The sequence below is a fragment of the Schistocerca americana genome, chromosome X, assembly GCF_021461395.2.
Source record: "Schistocerca americana isolate TAMUIC-IGC-003095 chromosome X, iqSchAmer2.1, whole genome shotgun sequence".
NCBI classification, from domain to species: Eukaryota; Metazoa; Arthropoda; class Insecta; order Orthoptera; family Acrididae; genus Schistocerca; species Schistocerca americana.
Window position 1 is genome coordinate 276,672,590 of NC_060130.1, and position 18,000 is coordinate 276,690,589.

An 18,000-nucleotide genomic window follows, 5' to 3' on the forward strand; every position below is an offset into this window, starting at 1 on the left:
GGATCTGCAGCGAATTGACGCATGGTGCAGGGAATGGCAATTGAATCTCAATGTAGACAAGTGTAATGTGCTGCAAATACATAGAAAGATAGATCCCTTATCATGTAGCTACAAAATAGCAGGTCAGCAACTGGAAGCAGTTAATTCCATAAATTGTCTGGGAGTACGCATTAGGAGTGATTTAAAATGGAATGATCATATAAAGTTGACCGTCGGTAAAGCAGATGCCAGACTGAGATTCATTGGAAGAATCCTAAGGAAATGCGATCCGAAAACAAAGGAAGTAGGTTACAGTACACTTGTTCGCCCACTGCTTGAATACTGCTCAGCAGTGTGGGATCCGTACCAGATAGGGTTGATAGAAGAGATAGAGAAGATCCAACGGAGAGCAGCGCGCTTCGTTACAGGATCATTTAGTAATCGCGAAAGCGTTACGGAGATGATAGATAAACTGCAGTGGAAGGCTCTGCAGGAGAGACGCTCAGTAGCTCGGTACGGGCTTTTGTTGAAGTCTATCAATGGAAATGTGGGGGATTTTCGGATGAATCACGTTTTGCCACACTAGGTCGATTGTTGTGTCCCCAAACATCGTCATCGTGGTAAACGGCGGCTCGAAACGCGCAGCATGCCACGGACGCAGGCTGGTTGGAGCGATATAAAGCCATGGGAGACATTCTCCTGTACTTGTATGGGTACTGTGATAGTAATCGAAGACACGCTGACAGCTTGAACCACCTGCATGCCCTATGCTTGTTGTCTTACCCGACGACGAAGTCATCTTTCAGTAGTATAATTTTCCGTGTCTCGGAGCCAGAACTGTGCTACAGTGATTTGAGGAGCATTATAGTGAACTCACGTTGGTATCTGGACGAGCAAATTCGCCTCATGTAGATCCTGTGGAATCTATCTGGGACGCTATCGGGCGCAATCACCGCGTACTCAAATCCGCGCCGGCCTGAGTGGCCGAGCGGTTCTAGGCGCTTCAGTCTGGAACCGCGCGACCGCTACGGTCGCAGGTTCGAATCGTGCCTCGGGCATGGATGTGTGTTATGTCCTTAGGTTAGTCAGGTTTAAGTAGTTCTAAGTTCTAGGGGACGGATGACCTCAGATGTTAAGTACCATAGTGCTCAGAGCCATTTGAACCCAAATCAGCGGTTCGTTATTTACGAGAACTACACGACCAGCACGCAGACGTCTAATGCCACACATCTCCGCAAACCTACCAACTAACTGTCGGATCCTTGATACACAGAATCAGGGATGTATTTCCTTCCAATGACGGACAAATCAGTTATTAAGCAGATGGTCATAATGTTTTGGCTCATCAGTGTATGTCCATTTGCAGTTACTTTGTTCGGAATCACCAATATTGTCACCCCTCCAAGCATGTACCTTTCCTCCTGACCCACCCTGTAGAGAGGATTTTAGTGCACAAAGTTTTGATAAAAAGCGCATGTCCGGAAATTTACTATTTGGACATAAATTGAGTTTCAAAATTGGATCACTGCCAAATCTTCCGTTTCTCCGTACGCACTGCGAAGAGGGTGCAGTCATCAGTCCCTGAAGTACGTGCCGTCTCTTTATACTCACTACTTTAGCGTCCTGCTCAATTTAATTTAATCGTATGGCTAGCGCCCCACGTCGGGCAGGCCGTTCGCCGGGTGCCGGTCTTTCGATTTGACGCCACCTCGGCGACCTGGCGTCAATGTGGATGATAGATAGAACGATGATGGGGACAGCACAACACCCAGTCCCTGGGCGGACAAAATTCCCTGACCCAGCCGGAAATGGAACCCGGGCCAAGAGGATTGACAATCCGTCACGCTGACCATTCAGCTACCGGGGGCGGACTCCGCTCATTCATCAGACCGTCACTGAGCAGTAACAACGCCAGAAACAGTACAGCATGGTGCAATACACGTTTGAAGAGTACGGTGAGATGTTGCTAATTTACGGTGAAGCTGGATGTAATGGTAGAGCTGCGCAACGCATGTATCGAGAATGTTTTCCGAATCGTCTCGGTCTGCCACATTTTCTTCCGCTTACAACAAAGGCTGCGAGAAACTGGTACGTTCGCAGTTAGGAGGCTCGACTGAGGTGCTCCACGATCGCGTCCCACTCTCAACTTTGACGAGGACGTCATTCGTCACGTAGAAAACAACCTGACGACGAATACTAGAAACAATGCCCATGCCATGGACGTCAGAGCACATTGTCTCCAGGGTGTGCGTACCGTGAAGCGGGAAATCTGAAAGTGATCCGATCTTCAAACTTCTTTTACATCCGAGTGGTACATTTCCGAACATGGGTTCATAACGAAAAATTTTTCTACTAAGTCCATTCTACGACCCGTAGAAGCCTGTCATATGAATTACGAAACAACAATACACGATTTAATTTCAAGGGTGCTCATACTTCAACTATAAGTTGATATACCATCACAGAACGTAGTGCCTTTCCTGTAGTGCACAACAAAGTGATGGAATATCATTTTTGTTCTCTACTATAGCGTAAAACGGTCCATGACGTGAAACTTAGGACATCTGTTAATAAAACATTTGTTTGTTAAACGAAAATAGAACTTAGGAATATTTTAATGTGATCAAAATAGTTACTGAGATCAGAAAAAGAATAAGGGAGACAACTCGAGTTTAACACAAACTACGCGTAGTCTGCTGGTACGAAAATAATTACAGTGTTATTTCTTAACCACTGTGCCTGCAGAGGCACAGGGACAATGTTTCTTTTACTATCAGAATTCGAAAAATTACCGTGGATTAGAAGCATACGAAATGACCTAACGATAGTAAGTTGCCATGAAAGGTGTAGTAACAATAAAAACGTTTGTAGTTCTTTCAGTCAACGACTTGTGCATGGTAGAAAACATAGTCTCACATGAACATGTCTACGTGAAGTGAATTACGGAAGTATGGACAGGAGGTATTGCTGTGTAATTTAACATTACTCGATATCAAGTGTCAAAATTATAGCAGAGATATCTCCCCAAAGGCATTACTTCTTATCACTAATTTCACAGTTGAAAACAAATTCAGATTAAGAATCATCACGTCCCAGCCAACAATATTTAAAGACGCAATGAATCAAGATTTACGTTGGTAAGGGTTCCCTCAAGCAATGTGCTCTAGGGATCATCAAAAGACTGCAGTGTGTGGTTTGCGGATGGTTTGAATGCTCTACTGTAACTGAACCAAGTATTCAGTGCAGTTTTCTGCTAGATGATCATCTACTCGCCTTTATACACCTAGTGCCCTCAGTTAACGTGACATGCTCCAGAATGACAAGGCGTCTTTTCGTTAGGTTGTAGTAGTGGAAACCCCTGTATGACCATTTTAATTCCGATTTTCTGCGTTTTCTCTACATCACTTAAACTCGGTCTCGATCCATTTCCCTCCCCATCCTACTACAATCGGAAAATATGCTCCGTCTCTAACGACCTTGATATAAAAGAGCTGTTAAATTCCAATGCACTTTCCTCTTCTCCTTACCCAGCACATGAAAAATGTTCAGAGCCTTATCAACAATTTCAGTGAGTGATTTGGTCACCTAAAACCATCTAAGTTTGATTTAATTTGATTTCATTTTAACCGGGAAGCTAAAACAGCTTAGGTCTAACCCACCACTGCCTGCACCGAAACTAAGTTTATTGTGCAGTATGTCTCCCTGTATATCTAGTAAAGCCAACCAATGCCCTTAAATAGTGCAAGGAGTCCCTCTACCAGTTTTTTGTTAGACACAATTTCTTCAGGTCTAGTTGTCCCGAAGAGTCTGTATCTTTTACTCTCCAATGCCATGCATTAGAAGATTACGTGTGATGCAGTTTCTTCACCCTCATCACAGAGCCTACATTTAGGTTCCTAATCCGTGTTTTTTGAAGTTCCCACGGCCGGTCATCAGTCTAGTTCTGAGTTTTATCTCTTTCCTGTTCGATCCCAGGATTACAGAGCTTCTTTTAAAACATGGTTTGGGCATCATTACCTTACCATGTTTTTGTTTATGGACCTTGGTCCAATATCCTGCGTGCTGTTTCCTAAGCCAGTTCCGTAGTTCTAATTTGATCATAGCCTTGGTGATTGTCAGTACAGATTCCGGTCCAATAAATGGAGTTGTTACCCCCATCCTTGCCAATCTGTCGTGTTCATTGCCACAAGTCCCTGAGTGGCCAGGGAGCCACACTAGGTTTACCCTATTGCTTCCCCTAGCTCCACCAGAGCCCTGTGGCATTCTGCAACAATCTTAGATCTTGTTGCAGGAGCTGCCAATGATTTCAGGGCTGCCTGGCTGTCTGAATAGATGAAGATGCTATTGTCCTTGTATCACCTACCCATATTCTCCTCCACACATGCCCTGATTGCAGTAATTTCAGCTTGGAATACAGAGGCCAGTTTTCCTAGAGAGATGATGCCCTCCAGTCTCGGCTGAACCTCGTACACCCCTGCCCCAAGGCCTTGGTCTATTTTCGACCCATCAGTGAGCCAAACAATGTCTCCCATACGGTGTCGAACTGTTTTTTCCCACTGCTCTCTGCTTCCAATTATTATATTTTAAGGCTTGTTGAAGCAGTTGGGAGTTATTATATAGTCGGTAGGCATTTCCGCAGCAATTCCTATATTTACCTCACTCACTATGTTAGTGTGTGATTCTGGATATCCGAATGAGACCCCTAGTCGTTTCTTTTGGACGCAAGAAAGTATTTAACTTCTCCTCTAAATCACACACTTCACTAAGCAAGGAGCTGTAGGAGGTTATCAGAGTCTATCTTTATATCTGCCAGAGACTTCCTTCGAGCATTGAATTCCGGGTCACATTGAGCTACAGTACTTCTAGCGGATAGACGACTTCCTGCGAGATATTAGGTAGAAACGACGTGACTTTCAGCACTTGGGAGAAAGCCACTGCAGGAAGCAGATTTGTAGCTACTGACCATCCAGGCACGTTGTCGGGCTGGTCGCATTTCTGGTCCTCGTCATTGTAGACCTCTCCGACAGAGCAGCCCAGCTCTCGCGGGTCGACGCCGTTGAGGCAGACGTAGAACTTCTGGCAGTCCGTGGGATGCGCGTACTTGGGGTGGGCCACCGCCTGCCCGTTGCCGTCAGCCTGCGCCTCCTTGGGGCACGTGAAGCCGTCCTTCAGCTTCTCTGTAACAAAACGTGCGCATTAACGCACTGCTGGACTTTCATCAATATACACTAAACCGTCACCACTGTGATGTGAAAATACTTCTAGTGTAAAACACTAGCGCAGTTAAACAACGTATGGAACAGTTTAAAAGAGAATGTTTGAGTGAGAATCAATTGCAATAGGAGTGAAGTAATGTGCGGGGTGTCCATAAATTATCTTCGCAAAATTAGACATTTATAATTTTAGAACTATACTAGATAACAACAACTGGCTTTCAACGTGTGACAAGATAATTCACAAAGCTTTTTTTAATTTTCCAGATCTTCAGAACTGACGAAAAATGTGGACATCACAGGAAATCTCATTATGTCATCGGGCTCATAGAGACGAAATCCGATACACAAGTGTAACAAATATTTCGTGAACGGTATGGAAGGGGATAGCACCGTCCCATCGAACTATTCGGGCTTGGCATACGTAATTCATGAAAACATTAAGTGTTCTATATAAACAGGGGCAGGTCGTCCGTCTGTTTCAGACGCCAACGTGAACGAAATGAAGGTACATCTGCTTCAGGCATTAAAGCCGAGAGACAAACCTCAACTTGAATTGTTTGCCGTGGGTAAGGTAGCCAAGACAGACCCAAACGATGACTTTTGGAAAAGATATTTCCGATGACTCAACTTCTCATATATTCGGCAAAATGGACGGTTATAATGTTCGCATCAGTTCAGAATATCTTCATATTACACATGAAATGTCGGTGTGTGGACTTATGCAGAACTGTATCATTGGTCCATTATTTTTCAGCTAGTCTACCGACAACATCGATGTTTATCTGCACATATTACGTGAGTCTCTGTACCACAACTGGAAAACATTAACCGGCAGTCTTATTCCAGCGGGATGGGGACAACCTCATTGGTCCACAATGTTTGCCAGTTTCTGGATGAAAATTGTCCGAATAGGTGGATCGGAAAAGATGGTCCATTTCGGTGGTCACAGCGATCACCTGATCTCACACAGCTAAACTTTATCGTGTGGGATTTCGTAGAGGACCAGGTGCACCGAACCAAAGCTACAGACCTACATGAACTGAAGACACACATTCGCAATTTATATGAACATGCCACCGTGTTCCTACAGTGTACATAAATATCGACTGGACATTGTCCGGGCCACTATGTGTGCACGAAGTTGTAAGGTGTCAGGCAAATCCAACACCTTCCATGAAAACCCTGACATGATAGCAAATCCGGCAATATGTCACATCGCTCCGAATAAATCCTGACATTAAATTAACCAAAGTAATAGGATCAACGAGAGAGTAAATGGAATACCACAGACTAACACAAGAACGCCTAAATGCATGTCATACCTTCCAACTGTGAAACAGACGCAGTTCCGAGGAGAGAAACGAGAACGGAAGCCGATAGCAGAGCTGTGTAAGCCATAAGGCCCTACAATAAGAGCGGGACAATGGGACACCCACATCGCCGGCCGATCGCCGGGAGGTCCATCCCCCAGCCCATGTTAAAAGATAGAGCCCTCCAGAAAAACAGTATAGATCTTACGATAACACTAAAAGGGCCACACTAGCTGCAAGTTTTAGCATGAGAGTATACGCGTCTCTGTTATGTATCAAACATTAAAAACATTGCCCCACCACGAAAAATGTAACGTTTCTCATTGGATAGACAGAATTTTTATAGGCGGAGCTTAAGGTTAACATTGAGACACTGATTGGTCAGTTGAAAACACAGCCAGATACCTTTTTATTAAACCAACTTTGGTAAACAGTAGTAAGGATAAGTTCGATCGAGTTGCTACCGAGACGGCGAGGTGTGGAGCTGCGCCGCCCGCCGCCCCTGACGCTGCCTAACCACCTACAAGGTAATAAATGCACGCGATGTCTCATAAGAGCGCATAAGGCTTCACTCAGAACTGCAGAAGTCTCATCTGTTACATCCCCTTTTTACGTAATACTAGTGTCGATCGTCAATTAAACTTCATGGTATTCACATTTGCTACTTGATGTTAAAATCTGAAATGCAATGATTCTTCTGTTATATAATGATTGAGAAGCCTCATCAGCCACTGTAATTTACGACAAGTTAAATACGTAATTAAAGATAATTGAGGGTCACTGTAGACCATTTTTGATAGTTTTCTCTTTTATGAAACTTAATTTAAACCTAGATTATACATATGATACGGCATAGGTCATCCTTCGATCCATTATAGAACTTCGAAACCCATTCAGGGAATATTCGTTCACATTTTTGCTGAACGCAGTTTGTTTTTATCATCCTGTATTAAAATATTTCCTTTTATCAATAGTACAATTTATAAACAATGTTTAGTGAGTAGAATAAAAATTCCAATGGTAAACTTAACTGCTTTTTCGACGTTATTTTACCAGCTAACTAAAAATAGGAAAGTCTTGAACCCCTTCCACTAAATTTAGTTAGTATTAAGATTCTTTTACAGATAGTGCAGTGGAGCTGACGCTGAAATCATTAAGTATTTGATTATATCATCGCTAGTCTCACTGAACTCTTCTGAACTCTACATATCATGTGTGGTCTCCTTACCAGCAAGATCCCAGGTTCAAACTAATCAATTCCCTAAAAAACACGCTCAGAGCGTCGTTGCGCGGAATTGGTAGGGAGACACGACTTAGAACAAACAGACACCACGCAGAATGTTAGAAAGTGACCCATTTGGATGGGGAAAAGAAACTTTGAGTGCCAGCTTGTCACATGCAGAAAACCACTCGTTATACTTAGCACAATTTTAAAGTTATTGAAGTTTAAAGTTGTAAAGATAATTTATGGACACACTGTAAAATCTACCGAAAAGAAAAGAAAATACACATTAACAATGAAATCATAAACCCAGTTTGGAAGTTTTCGTATTTTGTTGAGTTGAACTTTTACGCAGAAGAGTAAAAATGTTCTCGCGGGGTTTTGGTAACGTACAGAGTGTTCTACAAGTGTCTATACATGGCCGTGACATACAGACTTTCAATGCAAAAATATTCAAATGTCGATGGTAACTGAACGAGAAATGGAAAAAATGCATACTGACAGTAGAAAAGAGAGCAAAAAAATATTGGACCAGTGAACGCTCTGGCATGGAATACTTAAATATGACTGTAATGATAATGAGATGAAAATAGGTGGCTGTGCGAGTAGACGTCAGATGATAAAGGGAGCTCTTTGGTCGACTCCAGGAAATAAGAAAATACTGAGACAATCTTATGGAGGGCGTGGAGGTGAGATTAAAAGACACATTGGAGCAACGTAAATACCTATCACTGAAGGTTCTAATGAAAAAGGTCGGGAGTAGGTTTATGCAGCAAAAGATGCCTATTGGCTTATAATGACAGTAGGGTTTTCACTCTGACACAGACACAGAATTGATTTCGATGAAAATTTTTAATTTTTTTTAAACTTATACATTTTTACAATAACATAAATCAAGTGGTATCTTGATTTGGAGAAGAAAATTATTTTTACTTTTTGCTCTTCTGCTCTGTGCGTTTCTTTCAAATGGGTAAACTGGAATATCGTTCCACCATAAAATTCTATGTTTTGTAGGTCTGTCGCCAACAGAACTTATTCAAAGTCACTGAAGGATTATAAGGTGTCTTATACTTTATTATCAACAGTTAATAAGTTGAAAGGTAGTTGTAAGTTCAAACACGTTTCATTATAATAGAAATTTATGGTATTAGCGTTTGCCGGCTTTGAGCAGACGCTAAACACGATAGAGTTTCGTACTATTATGGACCAATTTATGCTCATTTCTGTCCCTTTGTTTGTCAATCCCCCTTCTTAGAGTTTCTTTCGCGAAATTTCTTTCTGTTTGAAAAACTGGAAAATCCCCGACTTACCGGATGGACAGGTCAACTTGTGCCAGACTTGTGAATGGGTGTGTTTATTTTGGTGAGTGGCATGACGTGAAGTGATGTAGGCTTCCACCAGTTTTCAGTCAGCTGATGATGTCGTTGGCGGAAATACTCTCCTCTGGGAATAGTAACTGAAATGGGGGTGTGGATGGGGCCTCCCGTCGAGTAGACCAGTCGCCTGGTGCAAGTCTTTTTAGTTGACGTCATTTCGGCGACTTGCATGTCGATTAAGATGAAATGATGATGACAACACAACACCTCGTCCCTGAACGGCGAAAATCTCCGACCCGGCCGGGAACCGAACTCGGGCATCTCGCTTGGCATCCTGCCGCGCTGACCATTCAGCTGTGGAAGCGAAGTTCTGTGAGTAGTTAGACGAGCAGACGCAGCCATCGTCAAGTGGGGCCGACACCATGCAATAGGAACTTCAGGTTTCCATCCAGTTTCGGCTATGTAATCCGAAAACTAGACATAGATACGAGAGGTTCCATTTTTATTGCCGCGATATAGCTCTCCGATTACCTAGTGGAGCTTATAATTTTTGTAGGAAAAAGTCGTTGCATACGTGGGGGGATGACTCGATGACCCACTTCAGTTCGTTGACAAATATTTTGACCGATACGTGAGACGATTAAGTGCAACTCCATGTTCATGGAATGAACGCTGTAAGTTGTTTGTGTTCCTATTATATACGAGAGATTTGCTCAAATTCAAATTTAATGTTATTCAAATCGACAGAAAAGGATTATTTCAAATCGCCTGGAGCGAAAAAGGTCAGTCAGGTTAATATCATTCTACATTCATCATTTATAGTGCGTCTGTTACGCATATGACTATCATTACATGTCTTACAAGTTTTAATGAAGGGAGATAAAATGAAAAATTACATTTGAATAAGATCAGAGCCTGAATTTACTGTGAAATTTGGTGTGAGTGTTCTGGGATCACATTGGCAATTATATTCAAGTAACACCCAATAAGTCAGAGAATTTTTACAGTTTGTGATACTGCAAGGACAGTGTTTCATGGGATATTGTGATTAATAATTCTTTTCTTATGACATCAACAAAAGCAAAACAAGGATAATGGAATGTAGTCTAATTAAGTCGGGTGATGCTGAGGGAATTAGATTAGGAAATGAGGCACTTAAAGTAGTAAAGGAGTTTTGCTATTTGGGGAGCAAAATAACTGATGATGGTCGAAGTAGAGAGGATATAAAATGTAGGCTGGCAATGGCAAGGAAAGCGTTTCTGAAGAAGAGAAATTTGTTAACATCCAGTATTGATTTAAGTGTCAGGAAGTCATTTCTGAAAGTATTCGTATGGAGTGTAGCCATGTATGGAAGTGAAACATGGACGATAAATAGTTTGGACAAGAAGAGAATAGAAGCTTTCGAAATGTGGTGCTACAGAAGAATGCTGAAGATTAGATGGGTAGATCACATAACTAATGAGGAAGTATTGAATAGGATTGGGGAGAAGAGAAGTTTGTGGCACAACTTGACCAGAAGAAGGGATCGGTTGGTAGGACATGTTCTGAGGCATCAAGGGATCACCGATTTAGTATTGGAGGGCAGCGTGGAGGGTAAAAATCGTAGAGGGAGACCAAGAGATGAATACACCAAGCAGATTCAGAAGGATGTAGGTTGCAGTAGGTACTGGGAGATGAAAAAGCTTGCACAGGATAGAGTAGCATGGAGAGCTGCATCAAACCAGTCTCAGGACTGAAGACCACAGCAACACAACATGCGCTTGTATCATATCTGCTATCATTTGACAAGAGTAAAATAACAATATGTGCTCTGCCTGTCAAAACTGTGGAAATAGCACTTTGTACTATACTCTTTTGTCTCACACTGCCCTTGCACTTTCGATTTAGGTACATAAAACCTGGTGAAGTTTTGAAGTAAGGCATGCCCCACGTGTGCAGTGAGATTTTCCGACTAAGATTAAAAATTCCACTAGCTAATCGGAAAACTAAATAATGGAATGAGAAGTAAATCTGCCGTAAACAGCAGATATATCTATACCCCACTAATTACATAGCTAAAACTAGATGGAAAAGCTTACTAAATTTCCTGCTGCATGCTGCCGATCGCACTCGACGATGGCTCCATCAATCCGCCTAATTGCTCCCAAAAAGGGCCTTTCCACCAAGGACACAGAGAGTGGTAAAACTAGAGGAAGTGCGCATGACATCACATCATGTGACACATCAAAACAATAATCTGAATTCACAAAATTGACTTGGGCTGTCCCGTCCTTTTTGTAAGTCTGAGGTGTTCCAGATTTCCAAAGAGAATGCTTACTTGTCGAAAGAAACTGTAATAGTAACAGAAGGATGTGGAGCGAAAATGAAAGAGACTGAATACGCATGCCGTGTTCTATGCACACATCGCTCATTGCTACGTTTGTCTTCTGCTCCAAGTAGACAGACAATGTTCTATATTTCTGTTATGATAAGAAATTGTGGAATTAACAACCACTTTTCAAACTGTGGTGCTGGATTCAAACACGAAAGTGAGGCTGCAGAAGATGATCCATGGGAAGGACGTCAGGAAACTACCACAAAAGATGTAAACACAGAAAAGTACACAATTTGAGGTATTTGATGGTCGAAATTGTATGATACGCTATATTTTACAGGAAGAGTCAACTATAAAAAATGGTTATTGAAGATGAGAACCGCATTTCAGGACTCTTCACAATGATCTAGACACTGTCAAGTGACTGTAAAAAATGTTTTCATTGGGATAATGTATTATGTAATTATATGTGTGGAAACAGCAAGTCAAGAAGGTTTTATTCCAGTGATCTCCAGTAATATGGCTCCAAAACTAACGGAGCAGACATTTTGCGTGATTCAAGCAGCAATTGTAAGAGGACATCGGTTTCATTTTTCTGCAGGATGACACTCCACTGCACTTCCACAAGGATGATCGTGAGTTCTTGGATACTGAGCTACGACGATGGAATGGACGTCCGTCGGCTGGCAATCTCTAGTTGCTGGCGTGGTCCTGTGATTTTTACTTCTAGGATTACATTAAAGACACTGTTTTCACAGCTCCCCTTCCCAACAACATCGCTGTGTTATAAAGACGTCTCAGGGCAGCTGTGACTAACATCGATGCGCACGCTTTAGAGCTTGTAGGGCTAAACAGATCATTAGATTAGATTAGAATAGATTAGATTTAATTTTAGTTCGACAGACGGAAAAATGAGGTGATTTCCGTGGATGCTGCGCATGTCAGAAAGTATAACATAAATAACGTAGAACTCACGTCTCTTATCATTTGTCAGCACATTGTCGAGATAGGTGAATATGTTACAGTAAACTGGAACTTCTAATATGTACAGAATTAATACACTGTCAGAATGAAACATAGTTATACACTTTAATAAATTTATCATACACGAAGTACCTCAACTTGACTGTCGTGACCAAGTGCTGTTAAAATTGAAATCTAACAGATATTTTTACTTAAGCTGGTCTAACAGTCCCTATTAAGATACCACCACCACCACCACCACCATCAACATCCGACGGCACAACATTGCAAATCTCCTATTGTACTTTTAATCTTTAAACTAAGGTGGCCAGACCTCAATTCATGCTTTGTCCTCAATTCCTTTATTTTTCCCCTCAGTTTCTTAAATATCCCAAAATAATTGAAATAGGAAGTACGTGCTGAATACTTGAAAATCTAGAACTCAATATAGCAGTACTATCAAATTTGGCGTCAATTATTTATTTTATTTAATTGCAAGAATACGGACTAATAAAGGCGTGGAACTATTTCCTGGAGAGAATGAATTTTTCCTTGAATTTACAAATTAAACTATATTGATGGAACATATGCCGAAGCATCAAACTACGTTTTCTGGTGGTGTTTCTTCGTTTCTGTTTTAGTTGAAATACTTTTCGAATGAGGAATAAATCTCATCTTTTTCAGTATCCACTTTCACCAAAGTAAGTAAATACTTACTAAGTAACTGTTTCGTACATATTTGTAACCAATTTGGTGTTTTAATTTTTCCTCTTTTACATCTTTTTCTCCTCATTTGCTCAGATTTTTCGCTTTTCAATTCGAAATTAATTTTTCTTCCCTTTGCGACCCCTAAAATGTTGCCACCCTACATCTACATCTACGCTATACTCCGCAAGCTACCTAATGGTGGGTGGCGGAGGGTACATTTGTACGATTAACTGAGCCCTCCAACTCTGTTCCACTCGTAACTAGCGCGTGGGAAGAATGATTGTCGGTAAGCATCTGTATTGGCTGCAATTTCTCTATTTTTCTCCTCGTGGTCATTACGCGAGACGTGTGTGGGAGAAAGTAATATGTTGTCCGACTCTTCACGGAAAGCGTTCTCCCGAAATTTCAGTAGTAAATCTCTCCGTGTTGCACAGCGCCATAGGCGGCTCCTTAGTCTTGCCTAATGGTAGAAACGGCCCTGTACTTGGATGATTTGTTGGACATTACCACAGCCGACTTGGTTCTCCTCCCTTCTCTGTGAAGCATGCCGTGTGCCTTGGGAAATAAGAGTTGTTTCAGCAGGACTCACTCTCAGAAGCGCCACAGCCCGTTCTGCCGGCGGTGTCAGGCCACACGCAGATGCCCTGGTATTCGTCGAAGTGCAGGCCCGGTGTGCACGCGATCTCTGTGTACTCGCCCTCGATGCAGTTGTAGAACACGTTGCAGATGGACGGGTCCGGGTGCGCGAAGAAGCCGTTCCTCCTCGGGCAGTTTGCGTTCGACTTGGGCGGTTCTGGAACGTAATACGGCTTACATTAGTCTCAGTTACATCACATTAAATTTTCTTATCTTACCTTGCGCTAGATACTTGGGACGTAAAAATGAAAAGAATAGCCACGTCTTGCAGCAGCGAGTTTAAAACCCCTGAAGGGTTTGATAAACAGCAGGATAACGTGCACAAAAGACTCCCTTCCAGACAGGTGCTAGAAATGTAACTGATTTCCATTTCACAAGTACATTGCAGAGCGTAATGCAGCATAAATTACCGATTCTGAATCATATTACATCTGTGTTTAACTAATGACCAGTCCTAACTTCGCATGTATAGCTGGACGACTTACCTGACGTAGTGCCGAGAACTTATACACACAAACCTTCCTCGTGAATCAATCTAGCTATCAGTGGAAACCGTATCTACTCCCCTACTACCGGCCGAAGTGGCCGAGCGGTTCTAGGCGCTGCAGTCTGGAACCGCGCTACCGCTACGGTCGCAGGTTCGAATCCTGCCTCGGGCATGGATGTGTGTGATGTCCTTAGGTTAGTTAGGTTTAAGTAGTTCTAAATTCTAGGGGACTGATTACCTCAGAAGTTAAGTCCCATAGTGCTCAGAGCCATTTGACCCATTTGAACCTGTTACGTTTTACGGACCTCTTTGTACAACACGTGTTTCCATCTTCGCAACCGGCCGGTGTGGCCGTGCGGTTCTAGGCGCTTCAGTCTGGAACCGCGTGACCGCTACAGTCGCAGGTTCGAATCCTGCCTCGGGCATGGATGTGTGTGATGTCCTTAGGTTAGTTAGGTTTAAGTATTTCTAAGTTCTAGGGGACTGATGACCTCTGCAGTTAAGTCCCATAGTGCTCAGAGCCATTTGAACCATTTACTCCCCTACTGTAGTTTCTGCGAGCCTTCACAAACAGACAGCAAAACGCGGATGGATACTTAAATTTTAAATATGCTTATATGTGTATATATAAATGTAATGCTCGACAATAATTCGTCTGTGATGTTGTGATCCGTATCAGCTCCTCCACAAAGTCTATAGAGTTCTGTTGCGTCGCGGACACTAGAACTGTCATTCAGATTCCTGTGTTCAAACATTTTTCATATCTCAGTCTTCACAATTGTACGTCTGAAGAAACGAGTGTTTTGAATTGACTTTCTTGTTTACACGGCACAATATGTCTGTAAAATCTAGCAAGATTTCTTTGATTCCTTGAATATATGACAGAATATTTAGCAATTTCCTTTTATTTATAGCACAAATTGGCTTTGACAATGATGTAATGCTGCCTCCTTTGCTTGTTGAACAGTGCTGTTTGATATACGACGTATTTTCCAAATTGTGCGTTCAGTCTTTTCATAGCTGATTACCAATTTTTTTGTCATTTGTACGTTTCTAATTAAAGAGTGTCTTCAAGTTGTAGTCAGCTTATGGACATGTCTTTGTCGTGAAGCATTCATTCTGGCAAGCCTTTAATAGGACCAAATGAAAAATTTTCCATCCATTCGCTTTGATGTTTATGGTTTCCAGAATCTGTTTTCGCTTTCTTCACGTATACTGAACGATGAAAAACAATAAAGCACCCAGAAGGGGAAGGAGAAACGAAATGGGAATTTCACTGGTAGAGAGAATACGTGGTGTTATTTGAGTGACTGCAAAAATCGAGTCAATTTACAAATAACTTGGTAGTATGAGCCCAATTATCAGCAAGACGTTGACCTCCTCTGGCCAGGATGCAGCTAGACTGCTGCTAGACTCCAACGAATGATGCGGGATGACACAGAATGTTATAGAGAGTATATTACTTGTTCTCTGACGGCAGGCGCAGATGTGAAAGGGCCATAATGTGTTTGGTGCGTAGTACAGCGATCCTTCCCTGTGGCGGTCACACATGGTCAATCGGTTCCTTGACGAGAGTATGTCTGCCCTCACGTTCCCATACAATCCAACATCAGCCCGCTGTGACATCCAAATGTTCCACAAATCTGGATATTTGACGATTCGAACAGCGGCCAAGTGGAGGCCGATAATGAGGCCATTTTCTAACTCTGTCACACGCTTTTGAGATTGTCTCACACGAATAAGCGGCACCTCCAAGAATCTTCACAGTGGTCACTCAAGATCTGACGCTGTTCACGCCCATTATATACCCCAACAAGCGTGGTAACAAAACTAAAGAAGCCGGCCGGTGTGGCCGTGCTGTTCTAGGAGCTTCAGTCTGGAACCGCGTGACCGCTACGGTTGCAGGTTCGAATCCTGCCTCGGGCTTGGATGTGTGCGATGTCCTTAGGTTAGTTAGGTTTAAGTAGTTCTAAGTTCTAGGGGACTGATAACCACAGATGTTAAGTCCCATAGTGCTCAGAGCCATTTGAACCATTTTTGAAAACTAAAGATGAAAAACGTAACTGTGCTTTGGTGGGTGGTCTAGCTGTCAAAGAGCACAGCAACTCTAATGATCTACATACCCATCGAAAGTGAATTGAAATCAATACGATGTCTTTCGGGTACTTGACTTTTTTTGTCAGATAGCATAAAACTTCAAATTGGCCAGAATTTTGTAAGAAATACTACCAAACACAGCCGACTCCCACACCACAGGCTCTGCGTTTATGAGTTTGGATGGGAAATATTGAGGTAAGAAAGAAAAAAAATTTCTTGGTCTGGCAGATTCTGTCCGTGAAGTGCGTTATTAAAAGTTCTGTAGAATACCCGTCTACAACTGCTTTAACCTCTCCATTGCAACCAAAATATTTTATAACAGCAAAGTTATAAGAGAAGTCAGACAATTTCAAACCTGATGAACAGGAAATTGTCCCCACAATTCATTTTCAAATAGCGTCAGTTTTTCCGTTGCCAAAACACTATTCTAGGCTGTTGCATTGTCATAAAATATGAAACTTTGGCTTAGAACCGAAGCCACTCCACTTGTATTCGTCGTGTCCTGTTTTATCCTTGCATTCCAAAAACATGTGCCATCAGGTGTCCGGTAGAGAAAGTGAACTTCACCTTTTTTGGTGTCGGATCGTAGGTTTCCACAAACTATTTTGATTGCTGTTTCTTTTCTGTTGTGATATGATGGATTCATCTCCCGTTCATATTAACAATGGACACAAAAAATTTCGTTTAATTCTCCTTAAATGCTGCAAAACGTAGCAGGGATAATTTTTTCGCATTTTTCTCATTTTTTCGTCATAAAACCAAACAGGGACCAAACTTTCACTAAACTTTCCCATAGTTAATCCTCCATTCCATATGTGTGCCTATGGCGTCAGCGTCTGTCGACTAGTACAATATTGGCTGGCTGGTTGGTTGACTGGGATTTAAGGGACTAAACAGCAACGTCATTAGTCCCTCAGTCAAGAGACACTTCATCTGGAGGTATTGATATTAATCGAATTATGAAAGTATGCAAGAGAGGTAAAATCTGTACACTGAAAGCAATACTAATGCCAGAGCAAAGAAACTATTTAAAGAGAAGTGAAAATACATGAGTCTGATCAGTACTTATGACAGAGAGGACACGAGGAGTCTCCCGAGGCTCATCTGTGACGAGAGAAACCCTGTCAACCCGATTAAAGGCAAAGACAATTACAGAGTAAAGAATGCCTTCTATTCGGAAGATTCGGAATAGTAAAAGTGAGAAGGCTAAAAACGCAGTGGATGTCAGTTGAATTGGTAATAATAAAGTGAGGTGAGATGATTAGATCAGTAGGTGAGTGGGGCAAGGTGAATGTCCCCTGAGGCTCTGCATTCGATGGAGGCAATTCCTCCCATAGCAATCCCACACATAGTTCATCAAAGTGCTACACCTAGAAAGAAAAAAAAATAGCGTGTGGCAGAGGAAAAGGGCAAACTGTGCCTAAATGCAACTAAAACAGAGTAAAAGAGGGACGATCAAATAAGCAGCGTAGTTAGCAGGTAGTGTCGAGGGGCCCTCAGACCCAGCATGCTGCAGGAGACACACCAACCCCAACTGCCCTGCCCCACCCAGATAATAAAGGGAAACATGGGAAACTCAGGGGGGTCGATGCCCCTTGCATCCAAAAGAATCTAAAAAGTTGGATGTTTAGGAAATTGTCCGATGGTGACTGCGTAAGTGCGCAAGCTTAATTAGGTCAGCAGGAAGGGTGGTCATTTCTGCAACTGACACAGACAGGTAGTAGCGCACAAGGTGAGTTTGCGTGGAGTGGC

The 18,000-nt window shown here is 42.3% G+C and overlaps 1 protein-coding gene across 1 annotated transcript in view; it reads right to left on the reverse strand.

Annotated features, from left to right (window-relative positions):
* The window catches only part of LOC124555294 (protein obstructor-E-like), a 49,001-nt gene that overhangs the window by 6,108 nt on the left and 24,893 nt on the right, over positions 1–18,000 (reverse strand). Inside the window, exons 3-4 of the mRNA XM_047129166.1 lie at positions 13,618–13,821; positions 4,943–5,156 (exon numbers count right to left, since the gene is read on the reverse strand). Coding sequence (XP_046985122.1) covers positions 4,943–5,156; positions 13,618–13,821 — 418 coding nt within the window. The remainder of the gene's footprint in view (positions 1–4,942; positions 5,157–13,617; positions 13,822–18,000) is intronic.